Here is a 23,061-nt window from a genome sequence, read left to right on the forward strand (position 1 = left end):
CCGGATTTTACTTGACCGAGTATTTCTTCATTGCAGTATAGATAGTATATCATAAAAAACTAAAAAACAAAAGCACTTTTCCACCACTGAGTTTCAATTCAATTGTTCAGTGTGTGGCCCCTCATTGCCTTCATCAAAGTCAGTAGGCTATGGCCGTCTGGGGAAAATAAAAAAGCTGCCCAACGCAGCGCTAGCCACTTGTAGCACAGCCAGACATGCACACGATGTGTGAGCTGAGTTTTCCTTTTACATTATATGATCTCGCCAGTGCTGCCAGTGCACTGTGGAAGAGAATGATGAAATTACACTATTGGCTCTAAAGCGGGGGTCTTCAACAAGGGGTCCTCAAGGGGTTATTACAGGGGGCCAGGCAAATCTTTGCGTGATGGGGTGCAGCTAGTTGGTGCAGTGAAAAAGAGCACTGACTAAATATAGAGGGTTTAAAAGGTTAACTGTCAATCCAACCTATTAATAGAAATGTATGTCAAACAAGTCTATAAAGCTATCTATGAAATCTATGAAAAAGTTTAATCTACAACACAATTTTGTACAGTAGTAGTTTCTCTCTCTTTCAACTAGGGGGTCCTTGACCTGAAACAGGTTGAAGACTCCTGCTCTAAAGCAGTAACACTGTTAGAATGTTGAACTGACACTACAGTCGTAAAGCCATGAGTAGTAACGTTGTTAGCCAGTCAGACGTGACTACTGTGATTTGTGTGGATCTATGTAGATGACTGTGGAGTCAATCTAGGACACGCATGAACCTGTTCCATCAAACTATACTGTTGAAGAGGCGTATGGTCCATCAAACTATACTGTTGAAGAGGAGTGTGTCCTGTTCTGACTGAATGGGCAGCCGTGGCTGACTGGGTAGAGAGAGGTTGTCTGACAATCCCGGCCCACGTCCCACTGGCGCCCCAACCCCGGTCTATGTGTTGAAGAGTCCAGGGGTGGATCCCGACTCTACAGGCCCCTGGGCCTGCTGCCTGAAACTAATCAGGGCCCCCCTCCAAACACACACACACACACGCACATTCACAAACACACACACACACACACACACACACACACACACACACACACACACACACACACACACACACACACACACACACACATGCACCACGCAAGCCAGACGCAGCATCCGCGGTACCTCAGCCAGAGCCAGCCTACACTGTGCACGTACTGCACACACATCGAATGTTCACACTACACACAAACTGCCTGCCTGTCTATTCTCATTATGGAAACCCTCCAAGTGCACAGATGCTGCTTTTCTTCCCCCTCCATGTTAATGATTGCACACGAAGATTTGTTTTCCACTCTGTGCGCCTTCTCATAGAAATACATCATATTTAGGATGACCAGACACTGTGGCTAAAAGGAGCTCCCTCCCAAGTCATCATAATGATGCTCCTCAGCCCTCAGAGACACTGTTGACCTCTGATGTACATCATGACCCTCCACCTGACCTCTCATTGACTGGTATCTGCTCTGGCACCATCGTGTGGCATTAATGGCCAATAGCAGCAGGTGATGGAGATGATGGCATCCTTCAGTGCGCCCTTTTCCCACCTCCCCTTGTCCCATGCCCTCTTTTTAGAGCTGGGCGATCAATGAACGATTAAACTGAAATTCATATACAGTGGAAATGGCCGTTGTCCAAGCTCACGACATGTTACATCAACAGCGTGTTGTGAGCTATTTTTTGCACAGCAGCATTATAGAACAAAGTATAATATAATGTTAAATGGCTAATCAGACTAATCGATTTTGACGACTATGGAAGAACATCTATTAGATCTTCTTTTGTGTAGATTTGTTGAAATAAGAAAACAATTGTAAGTGCTTGATTAACCTACATAACATCACTGTCGGGCAGAAACCTTGTATCTCCTTGTATCTCCTAAAATGTGTATGTTTGTTTTCGCAAAGTAAAGCCCTGCTTCATCATACAAGGCCGTCGCACAAAAGTAGTGAAAACAGCAGATCTGGATCAATACAAAATGAACAGGTTTCCTCCCGACAACGACGATAAGCAAGATTAAGTCAGTTATTTGTTTATTCCAAGTATCGGCTTCATTATGCAAGTCCTTCCCTACTCCTATCCTCATCCAGCCAGTCAGCTTTCCTTCCTTTCACAGCAGAAGTGTATCACTGATGGTTAAAGAATGTGTGCCATGATTTTCCCCCCTAAAACATGATGATTGGGTATTAATTATGATTATACTAGGAGGAATACACTTTCTAAAAAAGTGTACAGAAAGTGTTAAAATGAGTTGTTAGCCATCCCTAGTGTGTTGGCCACACTAGGGATGGGACGATATGAAAATTTCATATCACGATTTTTGTGACAAAAGAAATCACGTTTTACGATATTATCACGATAATCAAAATCCATTATCCTGGGGCGGAACATTGACGCGTCGTGAGCTTGTAGATCTGCTATTTTTTGGCAAAGACTTTTTGATAGAGAGTGAAAAAAAGACTATCAAGTACGTATATTCTAAGTACCTTTTACCAATTATAGAGGGTTTAAGTGGTACCAGATATGCAGCTCAAATAAAAGGTGAATTTATCCCAGTGCATGACGGAGGACGATATCACAATAAATGACATTTATTGAAATGAAAGTGGGTTTTTTTCACGATAAACGATAATATCGCGTATCGTCCCATCCCTAGGCCACACCCACCAATTCATTAAGTATGCCAGGTTGTCAGGTGGGTGGTGACCCAGCTGAAGTTAGCCACACCCAGAGTGTTGGGTTTATGGTAAACGGGGAGGGGGATGAATTTATGATGTCATTAACTCAGTGTTTTTCGACTCAGAGGCTTTTAGCTTTCAGGAAGTAACCAAAAATGCACAGGGAAGACATGTTTGCAAAGTATAACCACACCTGGGGATCTATTAGCGTAATGTTAAACTCCATAGACACATACAAAACAGAAAAAGTACAAAACTATGGCACCACCTCTTCAACTGATTTAGCAACAGAGGATGCGGCGACATGCAGAACCATCAACTCATACATTGTTTCACTGCTCTAATCTCACCTCCATCTAATTTATTTGAGAGTTTTCTGCCATCATAAAACCTCTCTAGGCTTTCTAGTCTCACAGGCAATTTACTTTTCTTCAGAAATGCACAAAATTTAACTGTATCTGTATGACAACGCTAATGCTTCCAAAGATTTCAACACCAGGTGACTTTGGTCACATTTAAGGTGTCACGGGTGACAAGTGAGCTATACAACACTGCATGGCATCTAGAGCTGAACAACGTGCCATATGGTTCCTTCCACTCTCCCTTCACAGGAGACATTGCGTGTTTCTACAGTGTGGAGACTTCATCGTGTGTTCCTTCCCTATTGACTCCATTCACCTTCATTCACCAGACCCCTGCCCCCCTATTCAGTCACACACACAGTCTGTTCATCAGTCTACATCAACAGAGTTGTTCACTGAACACTTCTGACTGTCAAAGTGGTTTCGGGAACACAGTCAACCAGCCATATAGCCCTATACTGATTGAGAGAGGGGGTGGTTAACCACTTAAACCCCAACATCTGTATTGTGGAGAAAGCTTAAAATAGCAACATATCATCAAGCTCACAACGCATTGTGTTACGATGCGTTGTGAGCTCGTCAATCAGGCTATTTTCAGTGAAAGCTTTCCCCACAATTACAGGAAACAAAAAAACGGTCAACCATATAGGGTTTAAGTGGTTAAAAGCTGCTCCGTCATCTGGGTTAGTAGACTGTTGCACCAGGCTGTCAACCAGCCTGTGATGATGTACAAGAAGGAGCATGTTTCAGTTCAGTCTATAGGTCACCAGTGACTTTATGAATGAAAAATGTCACAGTGATCATACTGTGTATACCATACATTGTGTAAAATCATGCAAAATATCTGTATATTCGTTTATACAGGCTACTTACTCATTGTTGATATACCATACATGGATTCATTGTTGGTTACCTCCTGAGCCAAAAGGCCCAACTGAAAAACTGTGCAAGGACTACTGACTTTTGTACATGGACTGACTGTGACTCAGTAACAGTTTTGGACATACAGCATGAGGTTTCCACCCGACAGAGACAAAGTGTTAATAGCCTACATTGTCAACTGACTGAGAACAAAGCACACAACACGCATGCACATGCACAAGCATGAACAGAACGCACACATGCACGCACGCACACACACACACAGACACATAGAGAAACAGATGTAGGTTATGACCCTGTGTAGGAAAATGAAAATACAGTCTCTCTCTAACACACACGCGCGCGCGTGCGTCCGCGTGTCACGCGCGCACGCACGCACACACGCACGCACGCACGCACGCACGCACGCACGCACGCACGCACGCACGCACACATAGGCATTACATTTTTGGCCACAAGTCAGCTGCTTTTCATAGAGCAGATTTGCTAAATTCACTGTAACATTTGTACATGATCACAGGCCGCTTGACAGCCTGTTGCAACAGAGTCTACACACCCAGATGACGGATCAACTTTTAACCTCTCTCTCTCTCTCTCTCTCTCTCTCTCACTCTCTCTCTCTCTCTCTCTCTCTCTCTCTCTCTCTCTCTCTAAAACATGTGTCTCCTCTCTCACTGACATTTATCTTCCTCTGTCTCCATATTAAAAATGAAACAGAACGATATTAGTTTTTTTCCCTCGCTATACTCAAGGACCTGAGTTGCCGTTTAGCACCCATTCACACACCCACAGTCCCACACACGCCTACACACACACACACACACACACACACACACACACACACACACACACACACACACACACACACACACACACACACACACACACACAGTAAAATCCTTGTGAATTCAACCTTGTGGGGATTTTGCTGCGCAAACGTTGGATCTGTCTACAACCGCCGTCATCTCGCTCCGTTGAAACCTTTTATCAACGCCATTCTCTGTTGTTTCTTCTCCCATTGTATCTCTTCACTCAGGTTCTCACACACACACACACACACACACACACACACACACACACACACACACACACACACACACACACACACACGGCTCACGCACACATGCACAGAGAGAGAGAGAGAGCTGGTATTGTTTCACAAGGTAAACAGATAAGGTGCTGAGAGGCGCTACAGTTGTTTCTGGCCAACACTCACTATTGAGAGCTCTATTAAAAATATCTGAGAGAGAGAGAGAGAGAGAGAGAGAGAGAGAGAGAGAGAGAGAGACTGCTAAGAAACAGCTTTGAAGGTGATTTCCCTGTTCACATGCAAGTAAGTAAGTAAGAAAGAAAGAAAGAAAGTAAGAAAGAAAGAAAGAAAGAAAGAAAGAAAGAAAGAAAGGAAGGAAGGAAGGATTAAGGATTAAGGATGCATACTTGGCGGGAAGTAAAGACATGTTAAAAAAATCACACTTGTGTGAACTGAGCGGTGGAGGCTGCGTGTGTGTGTGTGTGTGTGTGTGTGTGTGTGCGGGCGTGAATGTGAGTGTGAATGTGTGTGAGTGTGCCTGGCCTCAGTGGCCTGAACAACAGCGCCCCTCCCTTAACATGTGTGGTCAAAAAAGGTACTTCAGGCTACAGACAGACAGACAGACAGACAGACAGACAGACAGACAGACAGACAGACACACACGGATACACACACGGCCACGCTATGGAGACGGTGTGACCACCGCTCAAAAAGATAAAACAAATACGGGTGGGAGAGAACGAGCAAGTGATAGAAAGAAAGAGAGACAGGTGCATGTTACTCTGGAATGGTGTGTGTGTGTGTGTGTGTGTGTGTGTGTGTGTGTGTGTGTGTGTGTGTGTGTGTGTGTGTGTGTGTGTGTGTTTAGAGCAGACATGCAGGCATCGCAGATGTGAGTAATCTCTCCCACCTGGTATCGATCAAACAACACACACACACACACACACACACACACACACACACACACACACACACACACACACACACACACACACACACACACACAACACACACACACACACACACACACACACACACACACACACACACACACACACACAGTGTTTAGAGTGAAGGTATCATTGAATGGCTAATAAACGTGAATAAATCAAACTTCTATGGGCTAGCAGGACAGTCTTGGGGAAAAAAGAAGAAAAAAAAAACCCTCATGCACTCACAATGTGAACCCCAACGCAATTCACAAGGTCAGCTCAGCTCAGCTTGAATAGATCAGTGGTTTAGAATTTAAAAAGGAAAAACAATATAACAAATGAAAGCAAATCATTCAGAATAACAGTAAAATAATAAATAATAAATAGATATTCGAAAAGCATCGAGAAGCTTAACTTATTGCTCCCACCCCCTTTCCTTCGATAATGAATACCAATAACACGCTAGTCAATCTCAATCAATAATTAATACATTTTCTACCTGTGATATTTATACATATATTACATATCTACACGCACCCACGCACTGACCCATGGCTTTTTCCACTCTGCTCTACGTTGTCCAGTGAAATGTAAACCATAAACATCATGACAAACCTCTCGAGGGAAAGGATTGGTCTGCTATCACACGTTCAAATCTAAAACCATGCCGTGGACACACAGCTGTGTGTGTGCGCGCGCGCGCGTGTGTGCGTGCGTGCGTGCGTGCATTTTCTCTGCATACCAGTAGTATGTGTGTGAAATGCGTACCATTTGTGCGTGCTGACTGTTCTTTGGACAGTCCATTGTGTTTCTGTGCTCCATTGACATGAGTTGTTAGTATGACTGCTCTATGACTTACAGCCCTTTGGAAAAGGAAAAACTACTTCCTGTCTACGACCGTTTCCTTGACCAACCCTTGACATCATGCTCACATTCTAAAGCAGTGGTTCTCAAACATTTCCCATGTCAAGGACCCCCAAAATATAGGCTGTATTTTAATTTGTACCCCCATCTGAAAATACTTAGACCATATGTAATTTTCCCCCACAATCTTCCTAAATGTTTGATTTCTCATGCTATGTTAAAAGTTGGGTATGTGATATTTACAAAAAAGTATTTTGTTGCGACCTCCAGCTGTCTGTCTGTCTGTCTGTCTGTCTGTCCGTCTGTCTGTCTCTCCATCTGTCCGCCACATCACACTTTTGCCTCTACTCTATCTCTGGCACCGTTGGCCCTATCGATGTTAAACTTTGCACACACACTCCTTGGATGGCAAATCACAACCTGATTTCTCACATGGCCCTCTTCTAGCGCCACCATCAGGACGATTCTTGCAAAACACATTTTTGGACACTGCTCCTACAGATGTTGGCCAAAGATCACGCAAAGCGGTACACAGTATCTCTAAAGTCATGTCATCAACATGGATCTATCCCATTTCCCATATTCCCTCCTGATTGGCTACGATTGCCTTCTAAAGTTTGTGTATGCGACCTGACGTTCGCTTATCTCCCGATTAGGGAGTCTTACTGGTAAAGAGGTTAAAGCACTATATTCTGATGATAATAGTCGTGTCACTCCAGCTCTTTAATAAACAGCAAATACATGTTCAGATATATTGTAGGTGAAAAATTTAAAATCAGACAATTAGGAAAGAGTACCCATTTATCCAGTTCTAATTGTGTCTGCTAATGTATTTGTGTCATCACTTTCAATATCACTTGTTTAATCTGTATCCTATCTGGTCTCTATCCTGGTTGGATAGAATTGGTACCCCAACCCTGAAAATGCATTTTGTTTTTAATAAAGAGCTGGAGAGACATGGAGACTCCTGTTACTGAACAAACCACCCACAGACAATGGAATAACATGTTATTCAAAACAAGTTCCAGATTGCAGCTTTAACACATCAAATATAACTCACTAAACAATGCCCAAATGTGAATTAAATGGGAAGTGTTTATCTTCATTCATTCATTTCAAACAGATTAAAAATGGTTTCACTCAAGCAAACTAATTGTATTGTTTCAGACAAGCTAAATTTGGACCAATCACTGCCTGGCTTTGGAGTGACATCACAGCGTGGCGATAGACATCTCACTGAGCTCTGAACTGTGCACTCTCCACTGACACACACAGACGCACACACGCGCACACAGGCACGCACACACACACACACACACACACACACACACACACACACACACACACACACACACACACACACACACACACACACACACACACACACACTGACACAGCAACTCCAGAATTCCTCAAAAATGATTGTTAATTACACACCGCATTCTTTGGTGGACCGTGGACCCTTGGGGGAGGGGTTGCGAAATATGAGGGAGAGAGAGAGCAAGGGAGAGAGCGAGAGCGAGAGAGAGAGAGAGAGAGAGAGAGAGAGAGAGAGAAAAGAGATTAAGGTCTGATATATACTTCATCGTACGACGGTGGCGCTCATCAAAAACAAAATAGCAAATCTGCAAGCCCACAACGCATCACTTCCACAACGTGTCGTGCCTGAGCTTGTACATTGGCTATTTTTGGCGTGCAACACGTTCGTATGATGGACTGTGATGAATTGGGCATGAGAAAGAAAGAGAGAGAGAGAAAGAGAGAGAGAGAGAGAGAGAGAGGGAGAGAGAGAGAGAGGGATGGGAGATGGGACAGAGAATGAGAACACTGGAAACTAATGATAAGTGCAGACAGATGACAGCGGGACATGAGGAGGATGGGATGAGAGAGAGGGAGGGGGAGGCTGGAAGACAAGGAGAGATGATATCGGTCTATTTTTAGTAGACACTAAACAATGGAGCAATAATGATGTAGAAACCGAAGCCCAGAGAGAGAGAGTTGAATATTGCACCACATTCATCCTCATCCATGTCATTGCTTCTTAAAGCGAGAACCAATGACATTCTTTTGGACCAGGAGGACCGTGCGGGCCGAAATGTATATAGGGTTGAAGTGGTTAATGTATGTTTTGTAATAATAATCAATCTACAAAGTAACTCGTAACTACACTCTAAAAACTGCTGGGTCAAAAACAACTCAACTTGAGTTATTTTTGATCCAACTCACGGGTCAAATAGGGACCAATGCCCAGTTTGGTTATTTTAACGCAAGAAATTTGGTTATGAATGTTGACCCATAATTTGGGTCAAATAAATAACCAAATTATTTGTTTAAAATGACCCAAGATTGTAGTCAATACAACTCAAGTTTTGGGTTGAGTGGGCTAAATGAATACAACCTACATACCGGTATGCATAGTCTGGAGAATGACAATATTAACTGACATTAACATAGATCAGAAATGTTTCAGGGTTTCTTCTCAGATGATTTGTTCAAAGTTAAGTAATTTCAACATTAAAGCGCATAATTATGTATATATGCAACATTGTTGATACTACTATAATCAGAATAGTTTAGAGAAGATAAACAATATAATCTCACATTTACCATGAGTTCTTCTCTTTCAGACTAGCTGGGGGAGGGAGCTCAAACCTAAGCTAACAGCCAAGCACTTACGGTTAGGGTTTAGGCTCAAATATTGACAATTCAAATTCAGACATATGACAGTCAGCTTGCCGAGACAGAGACATGGATATGACATATTTCGCATTTTTAGCTCCCAATAGCTTAGAAAATGTCTCTGGAAACCTAGACAAATGCTTTTCCCAGCATGCTTTGCAAACAGGTTTATGGTGCCTGTCCCCTGATTGGCCCAAAGCTAGACCACTGACCCAAGTATATGGGTTACCACTAACCCCCAAAACGGGTCACCCCCAGATAAATATGACCTAACTCGAACAACCCTGGAATTGGGTCAAAATAATATCCCAATAACTCAAGGAAGGGTTGTGGCTCTGAGAAATTACCCCGAAATTTGACCTAACACAAATGACCCATGATTTGGGTCAAGAAATGACCCATGAGTTTTTAGTGTGTAAAGTTTCCATATAAATGTAGTGGAGCAAAAGTGCAATATTTGGATCCGAGATGTAGTGGAGTAGAAGTAATAGTGTTGGAAATTGGAAGTACTCAAGTAAAGTACAAATACCTCAAAATAGTACTTAAGTACAGTACTTAGGTAAATGTACATAGTTACTTTCCACCACTGCCAAATACACATACTGTACATTTCCGAGGTCCCTGACTTAGAGTTTGAGAACCCGTGATCTATGTGATTCAGAGTTGTGACAGGGTCACAGGATGTAACAGTTATTTTCTGCAGAAAAGAATTGACCCTGAAATACATGACTCAGGGACGTGCTGGCCATTGGGAAAAGCGGGACAACTCCCGAACGTCCGGTTCATTCCCGGCCGGTCCAGGCCGACAATTAGAGAAAAAAAAGAAGAAGAAAAAAATGTCGGCCTTTGTTCCATTTTGGGGGCTGTGTGGCCAACAAAGTAAATCGTCACTGTCGGGCAGAAACCTCGTATCTCCAAGTTTCACATTTATAAATCTTTTCGCAAAGCATCATACAAGGCCGTTGCACAAAAGTAGTGAAAACAGCAGATCTACAAGCACACAACGCCTCGCACCGCGAGGCGTTGTGTGCTTGTTTTCACTAGTTTAAATCATTTATAAAATGATAAATACAAAACAAACGGTTTTGGACATATAAGGTTTCCACCCGACAACGACGAAATACAAAAAAAAAAAAAATGAGGGCCTCTCCAACTCTTTTTTCCCGGGCTGAATCAGGGGCCCAGCACGTCCCTGACATGACTCATGTAGGAACAACTCTCTTCACCCAAAGCTGGAATGAAAAGACAGCAACATGTACTAAGATTTCATAATGATGTCATAATAATAGGCAACATACTGTAATGACAGCATCACACAGAGAGAGCCTATTTAATAAAAAATCACAGTGTCTCCCGATGGGACGTTTGCGAAATCTTTCTCTGCTATTTTTGACCGTTGCTATTGATGACATACAGTACGTGGTATGTCAGTAGTGCTGTACCACAACAAATAATGTGTTCAAAGTGATTAAATGTTTATGACAAAAACAGGTAAATCTGATTAGCTAATATTATTGATGATTTCAAGTTGGGCATATTCCCAACTTTACATCATCAATAATATTAGCCAATCAAATTAATTTATTGCAGTTACTGTACTATACACTGTGTGCAGTAAGTGAGTTGAGTGTGCCAACTTGTGCCTCACGCTCAAGCTGGCCACACATGGCCTACTTGTGCGCAAGTAGAACACGCCACAAGAAATGCGCTGTTGGCCTCATGTCCCTAATGCCTTCGCCCGTTAATGAAGACATTACCGAGAGAGCTTTTGTATACCAAACTCTGCTGACCAGGAATACTGGTCCCTCATTAGCTCTAGGAGGTAGGGATGGCCAATGGTTAACCGTTACCGTTTAACCAGCCACTTGTAAACAGTAGCAGTTAACAGTGACCGATAAAAATACAAATAAATCAAATCAACCCGCGCACACCATAAGCCAAAGACCCAGACACCGATGTCTGTCTAACATCATGCAACTAAGCGATGATGCGGTCACACATTTCTGAAGGCTCTGCCCGACACCAATGTCTGTGTAACATCCATGCATGCATCTGTCCGCGAGATGCTGACAGAGACAAGCGCGTTCATCAGGAAACGACAGCGATTGGATTTTCCAAAACAGACCCCGTCATGAAATGAATCCCGTTTTAAAGAGAAAAGAAGAGCTTAAAACACAACTCTCTACTGTCACATGTTGATGGCATAGGTTTATTGCCGATCTGCCAGCTCAAAACCTGATGTGTCTGTGTTGCGTCGCGTTTGACCGTGAGCTTACTTAACTGATAAGGCTTAACGGTGACCAGTTAAGAAAATGTCTCCATTTGGCCATCCCTAGTAGGGGGACACCTACACACATACATACCGGTACGTTCCAGCCATTTCAGGACTACGGTCTTCAAAATCCCAGTCACCTACATACATACATATAAAACAGTACTTGCGCGCTCTGCTTATGCAAGTAATAACTAGAACTGTACTCTGTCGAGGTGCCAACTTGCGCTATGTGCACAAGTAGGCAATACATGGCCTACATGGCCAGCAGAGCGCGCCTACTTGTTCGCCAGTAGAGCACGCCATGAGGTGTGCTCACCACTGGCATCACCACTGGCGATGCCAGTGACATCACCACTGGCAACACCATGAATGCTGGTCCCTCATTGGCTGTTAATAATGACGTTGCCAGAAATGCTGGTCCGTGATTGGTCTCACACGGCTACCTACCTACCTCCCTACCCAACTACCTACATATGCAGCCGAATGCAGTACTTGCACGCTCTACTGGCGCAAGTAACTAGAAGATGCAATTCTGTGAAATTGCAAGTGTGGTTGCACTGACGCGATTTGGGAGGAATCCACTGGGAAATGCATTCTGTCTTGCCATTTATATTAATACATTGTGATGGCAAGTGAAGCATGACCAATCCTGTCTGACTCTGATTGGCCATTATATTGGAAATATGCAAAACATGGAAATACTCAAGTAAAGTACAAATCCCTAAAAACTTACTTAGTTGCTTTCCACCACCTGAGCAGCCATCTGCGGCTGGGTGAGGATGTAATTTCCCCCTCACGGGACCAGAAACGGTGCAGTAGAGAAGGGTGGGGTCGGTTGGTTGCATCAGGACCGCATTCAGATCACGGTATGTGGGGCGGAGGAAAAAAAGGACTTTCAAGTATTTTCCTGTAATTGTTTAAGCTGTGTGGCAACACATTGTATTGTCCCCACGCTGCAGAAGCTCACATGGTGCCCGGCCGGCACCGCACTGATTAACCACTTAAACCCCGGCATCAAGCTCACAACCTTTCCTCAATGATTCCCTCTCTAAACGGTTCGATTCCAACGGTTCCCTTTAACGATTCCTATATATTATTTAAAAATATTAAATATTAAATTGACTGATGATGGATAATTTATTAGTCAGATGTGCAAACAGCACGAGGTACAGTCAGACAATGAGACTAAAAGGATAACACAAAAAAGTGCTGGGCACTTGTTTCCACTTGTTTTCCTGTCTGTCTGTCTGTCTGTCTGTCTATCTATTATCAGACTATTTATAAAACAGTAAGTAAAGTGTACAAATGTACTCAAATGGGTCGTTACGTTAGAAACGTTTAAATTTACAGTCAGGACTTCACAGTGAAAGCCTTGTAGCAATGGGACCCACAGGGCGAAAAGGGAAATTTAGGAGTTGGAATGCCAAAGAAAACATGGCACGGAGCGGAGCGTGGAGGCAAATCAAATGAGAACCACTCGGAGAGACACGAAGACGAATGGCACGGAAAATGACCCGTCCGAGCAAGCGAGGCGAGGGAGATGAAAGCGCCATAAGTCTAGCGGAACGAAGCGAGCGCCACAAGTGTAGCGGAGTCATTTAAGAACCTCACGGTGCATTTCAAAACCTCCTTGATTTCGGTCTATCTCTGTATCAAAACTCACCGAATGAAACGACACACCTTTGCCCTGCTCATATCTCCGCATCAGTATGACGTCACACTGCTTGGTGTGTGCCGTCAGGGTCATTTGTGTACGGTGTGATGTCATACTGATGTCAGCAGTGTGATGTCATACTGATGTCAGCAGCTATGTCTCTATATATGGAGTTATATGTTGTTCGTGTCCAAATGTGGGGCTTGTGAGGTCAGACTTAGTGAGATTCGTCGGTTATCTCCATATATGGAGGGAGAACCAGCTTATGAGCCGATGAGTTGTGTCAGAGTCGAGATCCTGCTTGCATCTAATCTGTCGGTAGATAATGCCGGTCTTATATAAGGGTCATTTGTGTACGGTGTGATGTCATACTGATGTCAGCAGTGTGATGTCATACTGATGTCAGCAGCTATGTCTCTATATATGGAGTTATATGTTGTTCGTGTCCAAATATGGGGCTTGTGAGGTCAGACTTAGTGAGATTCGTCGGTTATCTCCATATATGGAGGGATGTGTTGGTTATCTCCATATCTGGAGATTCAACCTTCAACGATTTTGACATCTTGTTACTAATCTGTCGGTAGATAATGCCGGTCTTATATAAGGGTCATTTGTGTACGGTGTGATGTCATACTGATGTCAGCAGTGTGACAGGAGATAAGCGTCGCTTATCTCCCGATTAGGGAGTCTTACTGGTTATTATATATTTTTGGCTTTTTAGTTACTATCAAAACCTCCACCGGCTGTCAGTCAGTTTGTCAGTCACGTCACACGTCACACTTTTGCCCTACTCATATCTCTGCCACTGTTGCCCCTATCCATGCCAAACTTTGCACACACATTCCTGGGCAAACCCCTCATTTCTCACATGGCCCACTTCTAGTGCCACCATGAGGCCGATTCTTGCAAAACACATTTTTGGACACTGCTTCCATCGATTTTGCCCTAAAATCACGCAAAGCGGTACACAGTATCTCTAAAGTCATGTCATCAACACGGATCTGTCCCATTTCCCATATTCCCTCCTGATTGGCTTCTAAAGTTTGTGTATGCGACCTGACGGTCGCTTATCTCCCGATTAGGGAGTCTTACTGGTTTTATGTGTGAGTACCTCTGCCAAAGCTACAGATTTGTGAGTTAAAATAATTGCAGTTACGCAGTCTTTTCATGTTAAGGGTATAATCATCTCTGGCTTTAGTGATTATTTCTCATGGAATTATATGATGAAAGACATACATGTTAAATAGCTCTATACTGGGATGGAAATCATTGCAATATGGTTTTATCAAGCCCTTTAGTTGTGAATGACACAGTATGTCCTTGGTAAAAAGGAATATTTCCTTATATACAGTAGCCCCTGACAAAAAGAAACTGAGAAAAATGTGTGATTCATCTGGCAGCAATGTGTTAGAATCCATATAATTTTCCTGAGCCTTCGTCAGTGGGGTGCTTGAGAAAGGCCTGGGGAGATATAGGAACTATCGCATCATACTCATCACAGAAAATTAAGGCTCTATGATCAAATAGCCACGTGTTAGTGCTTAGCACTTATCCCCATCTAGCCCTTAGACACGTGCACGCACGCACACACACACTTAAGTATTACTATAATTGTGAGGACATAAACATTTTACGACGGCATTATCGTAAATGACCTCAAATTAGCTGAAAAAATGGCAGTCAGAGCTTGTAGATCAGCAATTGTTTTTATGAGGAAAATAGGGAAATGTCTAACGCTATACTTGTACATAATTTGGTCCTCACAATAATGGTAGGGCTAATACAAGCACTCACACACACACACGCACGCACGCACGCACGCACACACACACGCACACACACACACACACACACACGCACATGCACACACGCACTCGCTCACACACTTGACCTGCTGACACCTGTCCCCATGTGCTCTTTTCTCAGGCTAATTTGAAAACGGTCTCTCCTTAAGCTGCCTTCTAAGACCTCTTTCATTCTGTCTCTCTGCCTGAAGAAATGTCTTCAAGCTTAATCTCCCTGCAAGGACCTTTAGAACCCACAGTCTCTCTCTCTCTCTCTCTCTCTCTCTCTCTCTCTCTCTCTCTCTCTCTCTCTCTCTCTCTCTCTCTCTCTCTCTCTCTCTCTCTCTCTCAACATTAGGCCATCCCCGAGTGTTCACTTATCACAGTATGAGAAATGGAACCTAATGGACCCATTGTTAAGGGTCCATTTGGTTCCATTTGTGCACTCTCTAACCCAAACGAATTAATCAACACACATATTATTTCACTGGTGTCAATTAAGCTGCAGAAAGCTGACAGGTTTCGGACCGTAAAATGGTCCTCTGACTGGCAGTGACCCCAGTACAGTAAACAGCTCCACTGGGACCACTTGTTACTCCAAAGTCTGAAAACGTTGAAACATTCCAACAAGCTTTGACTGTCACACATGCACACGCACACATGCACACACACACACGCACGCACGCACGCACGCACGCACGCACGCACGCACGCACGCACGCACGCACACACACACACACACACACACACACACACACACACACACACACACACACACACACACACACACACACATTTAGACACATACCAGGCTCCTTTTGCAACCATTGCAACAAGCTCCCCTGGCTGCATGGGACTCAGAGTACACTCCCAGTAATATAGCTTTTTGACTGATAGCTCTGCATCCGTCCATCTGTCTCGCATCATGTCATGCTCCATATATGGCCAAGACATCTCCATATATGGAGCTGGCCAATACCTCTACATCTGACCTCACGGATGACTCATGTCACGCTCCATATATGGCCAAGACATCTCCTCCATATTTGGAGCTGGCCAATACCGCTACATCTGACATCACAGACTCCAGGCTGACCTGTTCTGACATCACAATGATGACTCGACCATCCAGATTGAAGGTTTAACTCCTGCTTCTTAACTGTGCCATTTTAAGAAGCTCTGATGTTTCGGCGCGACCTTGCCCTTTAGGGTGAGGTCGCTTCTCGCCCTTAGGGTGTCTTACTGGTTATTAATAATAAATACTTTCTTAGTGTTTTGCCAGACATTTGGGGGTCCACTTGTAATGTCCTCACAGCCCACAGTGGGCCCCGGACCTCAGTTTGGGTACCACTGGCATATGATGATGTAACTGACATGGAAATTGTACTTTATAACAGCTGTGATATGAATGGTATTGTAATAGCTGTACTATGAATTGTACTGTAGCAGCATAGTGTGATATGTGCCACTGCTTGCAAAACCATCACATATCACTATCGTTGCTGTCGAGCGGAAACCTCTTATCTCCATATTCGCCCTACTGGATCATGCTACAGCATTCAAAAGTAGAACATCTGCAAGCTCGAAATGTGGTACAGAGCTTCGAGCTTGTATGGCTTGATGGTACTTTTGCTGTTTTTATTTTTACTTTTTTATTTATTTGAATCCTGAATCCGGTTTCGGACATATGAGGTTTCCACCTGACATACACAGGCCTAGTAGTACTCCAAATGAAAGTAGGTGCTGCTCACCATAGAAATATGGTAGAACGATCATTCGCTTAAGACAGCAGTGACTTACAGTGAAGTTGCATCACACAAGTATCCTACACTCATCAATATTTCAGATTATTCCACTCTGACAAAGCCGGATATCATCATCATCATAAAAAATCATCATCATCATCATCATAATCATCATCATCATCATCATCAGACACCCCCCCCCCCCCCCCCCCATGATGGATGGCTATTCCGGTGACTTTCACTGTTATTATATAGATACCGCAGGCTACAAATATGACACAGACAGACAGATGTTACACATACAATGTAGAGGAATATCATATCATATCAGGATTCAAAGTTCCATATCTGCTGACATAGGCCTACCATGCGTAGGCCCTAATGTTCTTATTGTTTGGGGGTCTCCCAGAGATCATCATAAACATCTGATCAAATCGGGGGCCCTTCAGATTAATATGGTGGAGAATCACTATTGGACCTTATTGATGATGAAATATGAATTATGAAATGGTTGTGGTAGCATAGACATGCTGGCTTTGGGTCATTTTAATAGAGGGGGTTCCAGGGGGTTCCCATACAATCATTGATAACCAAATGAACCCTTTACAGGTCTGTAATGGACCCGTACAGGTCTGTAACTCTGAGAGTGTACAAATGGAACCAAATGGACCGATATGGGATGGGTCCACCTGATTTCATTTCTTACGCTCCCAGACCAAACACTTAACAAGTGTCTAACCTCGCCTACCAGTCTTTAACAAGTGTCTGGTGTTAATTGATCCCAGCCATGGGATTCGTTAAACCAGGTTTTGTTGGGCATTTAAATATGAATATGAATACGACTTTCTTACCGGTTCGTCTCCTTGCTCCTGCTCGTAATAATAATCATAATAATCGCTGCTGCTGCTGCTGCTGCTGTGGCCCAGATCGTGGCCGTTGGATTCGCTGGCAAAGTTGCTGTAGAGAAAATACGTGAGGACCACAGCTATTCCCAACAGATGCATGTTGCGCGCTGGTGACAATTGTTTGTGTCTGTTGCGTGATGATCAAAAGTCGTGCGGCATAGATGTGAAGTTAGTAGGCTAATAAATATTCCAGAAAAAATGAAAAAATAATAGAAAAGAATAGAAAGGAAAGCGGGGAAAAACGAATTATACTCCTGTATGTGTGTCCTTTGGTCCCGTTGCTCCAGATGTCTGCCTGCTTGGTTGTTCTCTGTCAGACAGCTCTGTGTTCATGTGCAGAGTGCAGACAGATGGACTTTCTGCGGACTGAGCCAACCGCTGACTGACTGACTGAACTAGAGTGAGAGCGTCGCGTTGACTGACTCCCCCTGTTATCCTCCTCCAGTCCTCCTTGAGTCGACCCCCGGTGTGTAAGGCTATATAGCCCACAACACACACACACGCACGCACGCACGCACGCACCGCGCGCGCGCACACACACGCACACACACACACACACACACACACACACACACACACAGCTGAACACCGCGCAATGGAGAGAGAGAGAGAGAGAGAGAGAGAGAGAGAGAGACAGAGAGAGATTAAGAGAGACAGAGAGAGAGAGGGAGAGAGAGAGAGAGAGAGAGAGAGAGAGAGAGAGAGACACACACACACACACACACACACACACACACACACACACACACACACACACACACACACACACACACACATTTCAATCTACATTACAAGGGGCAAGAATCATTTTCAGTTGTTTCTGATATCTCACATGCTTGAAAGTCCAGACTGTACAGAATCAACACATAAGGGCTTCACTGTCAATATTTATTGATTGATTGATTGATTGATTGATTGATTGATTGATTGATTGATTGGATAAGTTTGCATATGAAAAGGTACAGTTTCACGACAGTTCACTTACAAGGTCAACTAAAAGGATAAGCTCAGGTAAACACATGACTTATTTAAATTGAGATCCGTTTACTCTGAATATAACACTGAATGACAGACAGATAAATGACAGACATATAAAACAGTAGGCCTACTATGCAGAGAAAAAAAAACAAGATGCAAAAATAAATGGCAGGCTATATAATAGTAAGACACCTCAGGGCGACAAGCGACCTCGTGCTATGTCTTGGCCGTCTGTCCAGTGATGTATATTGGACCAGTTACCCATATAAGGAGATCCATGTACTGTATGGAGATGCTGTGAGACCCCGTTATTCCTTATGTGAAAATCCATTGACGTCTATCACATCTGTCATCATACATGCAATGCCTTTTATGCTGTCTGAACCAGCCGCACAGATATGGGCTGTCTTCCTCTATATGGGAATTCCCATATGAAGTCCTGTTAGATATGGGCTTAATATTGTTGACATCAGAGATCTCCATATATGAGCATAAAAGGGATTATGTTAGAGTGGTCACGATACCATCAGTGGACTCCATAGTCATAGAGGGGCAGAATGAGTGCATTCACTAGAGTCTTCTGTGTACGTATTGTTATTGACCAGCAGGGCGATCCGCTGTAAAAAAAAAACGAGTCTGTTGGTTGATTTTCTTTATTTTTAATTACTTTAGTTGCCATTCATTCACTGGAAGGATTGGCCTCTAGGATGCAACCCAAGTAGGTTCTTCGTGTTATTACATTGTCAGCCACTTTGACTGTGAAGTTATCGACCTTGCTAAGATTTGATCGAAAGATGATGGATTTGGTTTTACTATTGAAAGTTTGTTGTCATTGAGCCAGGTGCAGATCTTATCTAGTTCAGAGCTAAGGGCCTTTTCGACCTGCAATATGTCCCTGTTCGAGACAAGGAGAGCAGAGTCATCCGCGAACAGAAACAGGTCGCAGTCACAAGCAGATGCCATGTCGCGCTGTCAAGACCAATAGCTTTCAATTTATCAATCAGAATTAGTGATTTACGGTGTCAAATGCCTTCTGGCGGTCCAGCATGACCATGCCACAGTATTTGCCCAAGTCCACTTTGCATTTGATGTGGTCGTTCAAATAGAGAAGGCATGTGTCATTGGAATGGGATTCTCCATGAAGCCAGATTGGAAATTGTAAATCAGTTTATTTTCTTTGTGTGTATTAGTACACACACACACACACACACACACACACAGCTCTGTGTGTGCGCGTGTGCGCGCGCGTGTGTGTGCGTGTGTGTGTGTGTGTGTGTGTGTGTGTGTGTGTGTGTGTGTGTGTGTGTGTGTGTGTGTGTGTGTGTGTGTGTGCGTGCGTGCATTTGTAGCTCAGGGGGGCTATTGTCCCTTCAATGCAGTTACAATGCCTTTCTGCATTATGTATTTATGTTTCTTCATATTACTGTCATTTCTAATAGGATTATATGCAGCAGTATAAAAAACAATTGAATAACAAACTTAATTCACTTAACAGAATAGACTAAAAATAAACTTCTCCCAAACAAGGCCTCGGTTGCTTGGAATTAGTCTCTGTAAAGCTCAGTTTAGGAAAACAAAATTACAACAGAAATTACATTGTAATACATAGACACAGTTTAACAATGTGTTTATGTCCACACACAGGCATGCAGGGACACAAATATTCAGGTGCAGTAACGGTTATTCACACATTCACAATCACATTCACAAACAGGATATATCCTCATGATACAACACCCATGTCACTCAGCACTCCATGGGCACAAGAAGCAGCTTGTCTCTGCCTTATATGCCTTGTCTTTCTTTGGGCATCGCAAGTTGTCGAAACCCTCCAACATGGGGTATGTCATAGGCTGGATCAAACACAGTTCTTGGTCTTGCAATGCTGCTTCATGTTAAGTTTCTGTAGTTGTACTCACGGGCCTAGAATTCCATTGCTATTCTTACAGTGGACGGACATACCACTGGAAGGCCCCTGGGTCTATTGCCTCTATTCCAGGTAGATGTTCACAGGAAGGTCCGTCAGGTAGCGTCAGCTGTTGGTAGATTCTACTGGCAAATAGTGCCTTCTTGTAGGCAAGCTACATAGTCCACAGAAGTTGTAAATGCAACCACTGCACCTACTATGTTGACGATGGTAGTTACAACGGAGCAGTTTAACGTCATGCCCAGGACACTGTTTTTATTTTGATCAAATATTCATCCAAAAATCTAATCTGGGTCAACTGCCTGGAAGGCAGCTATGCCACTATACCAACAATGCATGAGTTGCAGGTGTTTAAAGTTCGAACACGTTTGCAGAGGGACAAGGTCATGCTTGCCTCTAACCCTTGACCTAAATAAAGCAACGTAAGAAAAGGTTTGGGTTCTGTCTCTAGCATCTGTTTGTCATTCTTTTCAAAATGTCTCTGCTTCCAAATGTTCCTCTGACATGACCATTGCATTTTACGCTTTTCCTGCCCATTAATGATTCAGCAAAGATGTAGTAAAGATGGATGCCATGACACTTCACTCTATTGGCCGGGAATCGAACCCGGGTGAACTGTTTGGGAAGCAGCTATTCTATCCAATACCACCAATGCACGAGAAGAGCTGTTTAAATGATTGAATCCAGCTCTGCAGCTTTTCTGAGAGATTTTTGGCCACTTAGAAACCGTGAAGTTGAAGTGCTACGTCTCTAGCATAATGTCCATTGTTCAATTAAAAGCAGACCAGCTTCCAAATGTGCATCTGGCATGGCCAGTGACATTTTTCTGACCACTGCTAGCTCAGCAAGAACTCTTGTATGAACTATAAGGCCACTGAATGGAAGGTAGGTATGATATCCACTATGTACCACCAATGCATGTGTTCCACATTTATAACGTCTGCAAATATTTGCAGAAGGACAAGGTCATGTGGGACATAGCCTACAGGAAAGTATAAAACACCTTTATTTCTGTGTCTAGAACCATTTTCCCCCAAAGTGCACCAGATTTCAAATTTGCACGAGGCTTGGCCAATGAACGTATTCTGACCATTGCATGGTTCATCTAGTAGGACATACTGTAGGAAATGACATCTTCGCCCGATGAGATGCTTTGCTGCATTGGCCCGGGAATGGAACGCAGGTCCAATGCTTCAAAACACTAGACTCTATAATTATGTTAGTGGGCAGGTGTGTTTGAAAAAAGAGGTAGCAAGAGTGGAGAGCTCAGGTTCTCTGTAAGCTCACAACGAGTCACATCGCAACACATTATGAGCTTGTACAATATAGGGTTCAAGTGTTTAAAATGGTTTCAATGCTATATGTGTCATGAACCACGGCCTCTAACAGTAAGCTCATGTGACTGTTTGCCTATGAGTGTGCCTCTGCCCCTCCCTTGCTCTACTCCAGGAGTCTGATTGCCTTGAGTGCAGTCACCTGTGAGGACCAGCTGAGCCTGGTTTGGTGACGAGCTGCTGAGACTATAAAGACTGTGTTTCTGTGTGTGTTCAGTGCTGGGTCATAAGTTTATGTCAGGTCTGCTGTTCAGTGTCTAGTTATGAATTCAGTTATTGTGAGTTGTATTATTCTATGTCTTTTATTAGTAAACATACATTTGTGATCTTCAACTGCTGCCTTGTCTGAGTTCCTGCACATGGGTCCTAAAACAACACCAGTTCCTGACAATATGTGTGTGTATACCAATTTGGAACCCCTTGGAACGCCCTCAATGACCCCCACGTAGTAAGGATTGCATTTTAACAACACACATGTTGTATGGGGGTCCCTGACACAAACAATGTTTTCAGATGGGGGTCCTCGGCCAAATACATATTCATTCGGAGGTCCTTGACACGAAAAGGGTTTGAGAACCACTCATTTAAACCAATTCAAATACATACTGTAGACCATAGAATGGGAGGGGGTCTGTGCTCCAGTAGCTATACTCCATTCTCCCGCAGTGTAAACACACATGGCACATATTTCTGTGCCCCAACACGTTCCCGTCATAAACAATAACTTCATTACACCATACTAAAAAACTACATAAAAACCAAACACGCCCCGGAGCGCAGTGCTCCCAGCAGCACACTCCCTGCCACTAATTGCCGCAACAATATGATTTAAGATTGTCAATGTGCGTTTTATATTAAGTCAAACTAACGCACGCATGCACCACACTCACACTTTCCACACAAAACAATGACCAAAAAAAACGTTATTCAATATACTAAATGCAGTGCTTCCAGAAATAGAAAGCCTGAGGCTGTGTTCTATATCTACAAAGTTTAAACAACAA

At 43.4% G+C, this 23,061-nt stretch overlaps 1 protein-coding gene across 1 annotated transcript in view; it reads right to left on the bottom strand.

Annotated features, from left to right (window-relative positions):
- vegfc (vascular endothelial growth factor c) overlaps positions 1 to 17,926 on the bottom strand; it is a 93,139-nt gene extending 75,213 nt beyond the window's left edge. The window contains exon 1 of the mRNA XM_080721397.1: positions 17,765 to 17,926. Within this exon, the coding sequence (XP_080577523.1) occupies positions 17,765 to 17,917 (153 nt within the window). The 5' untranslated portion in view covers positions 17,918 to 17,926. The remainder of the gene's footprint in view (positions 1 to 17,764) is intronic.
- Between the last annotated feature and the right edge of the window lie 5,135 nt (positions 17,927 to 23,061).

This window comes from Nannobrachium achirus (genome assembly GCF_963921795.1).
Source record: "Nannobrachium achirus genome assembly, chromosome: 3".
Classification (NCBI taxonomy): Eukaryota; Metazoa; Chordata; class Actinopteri; order Myctophiformes; family Myctophidae; genus Nannobrachium; species Nannobrachium achirus.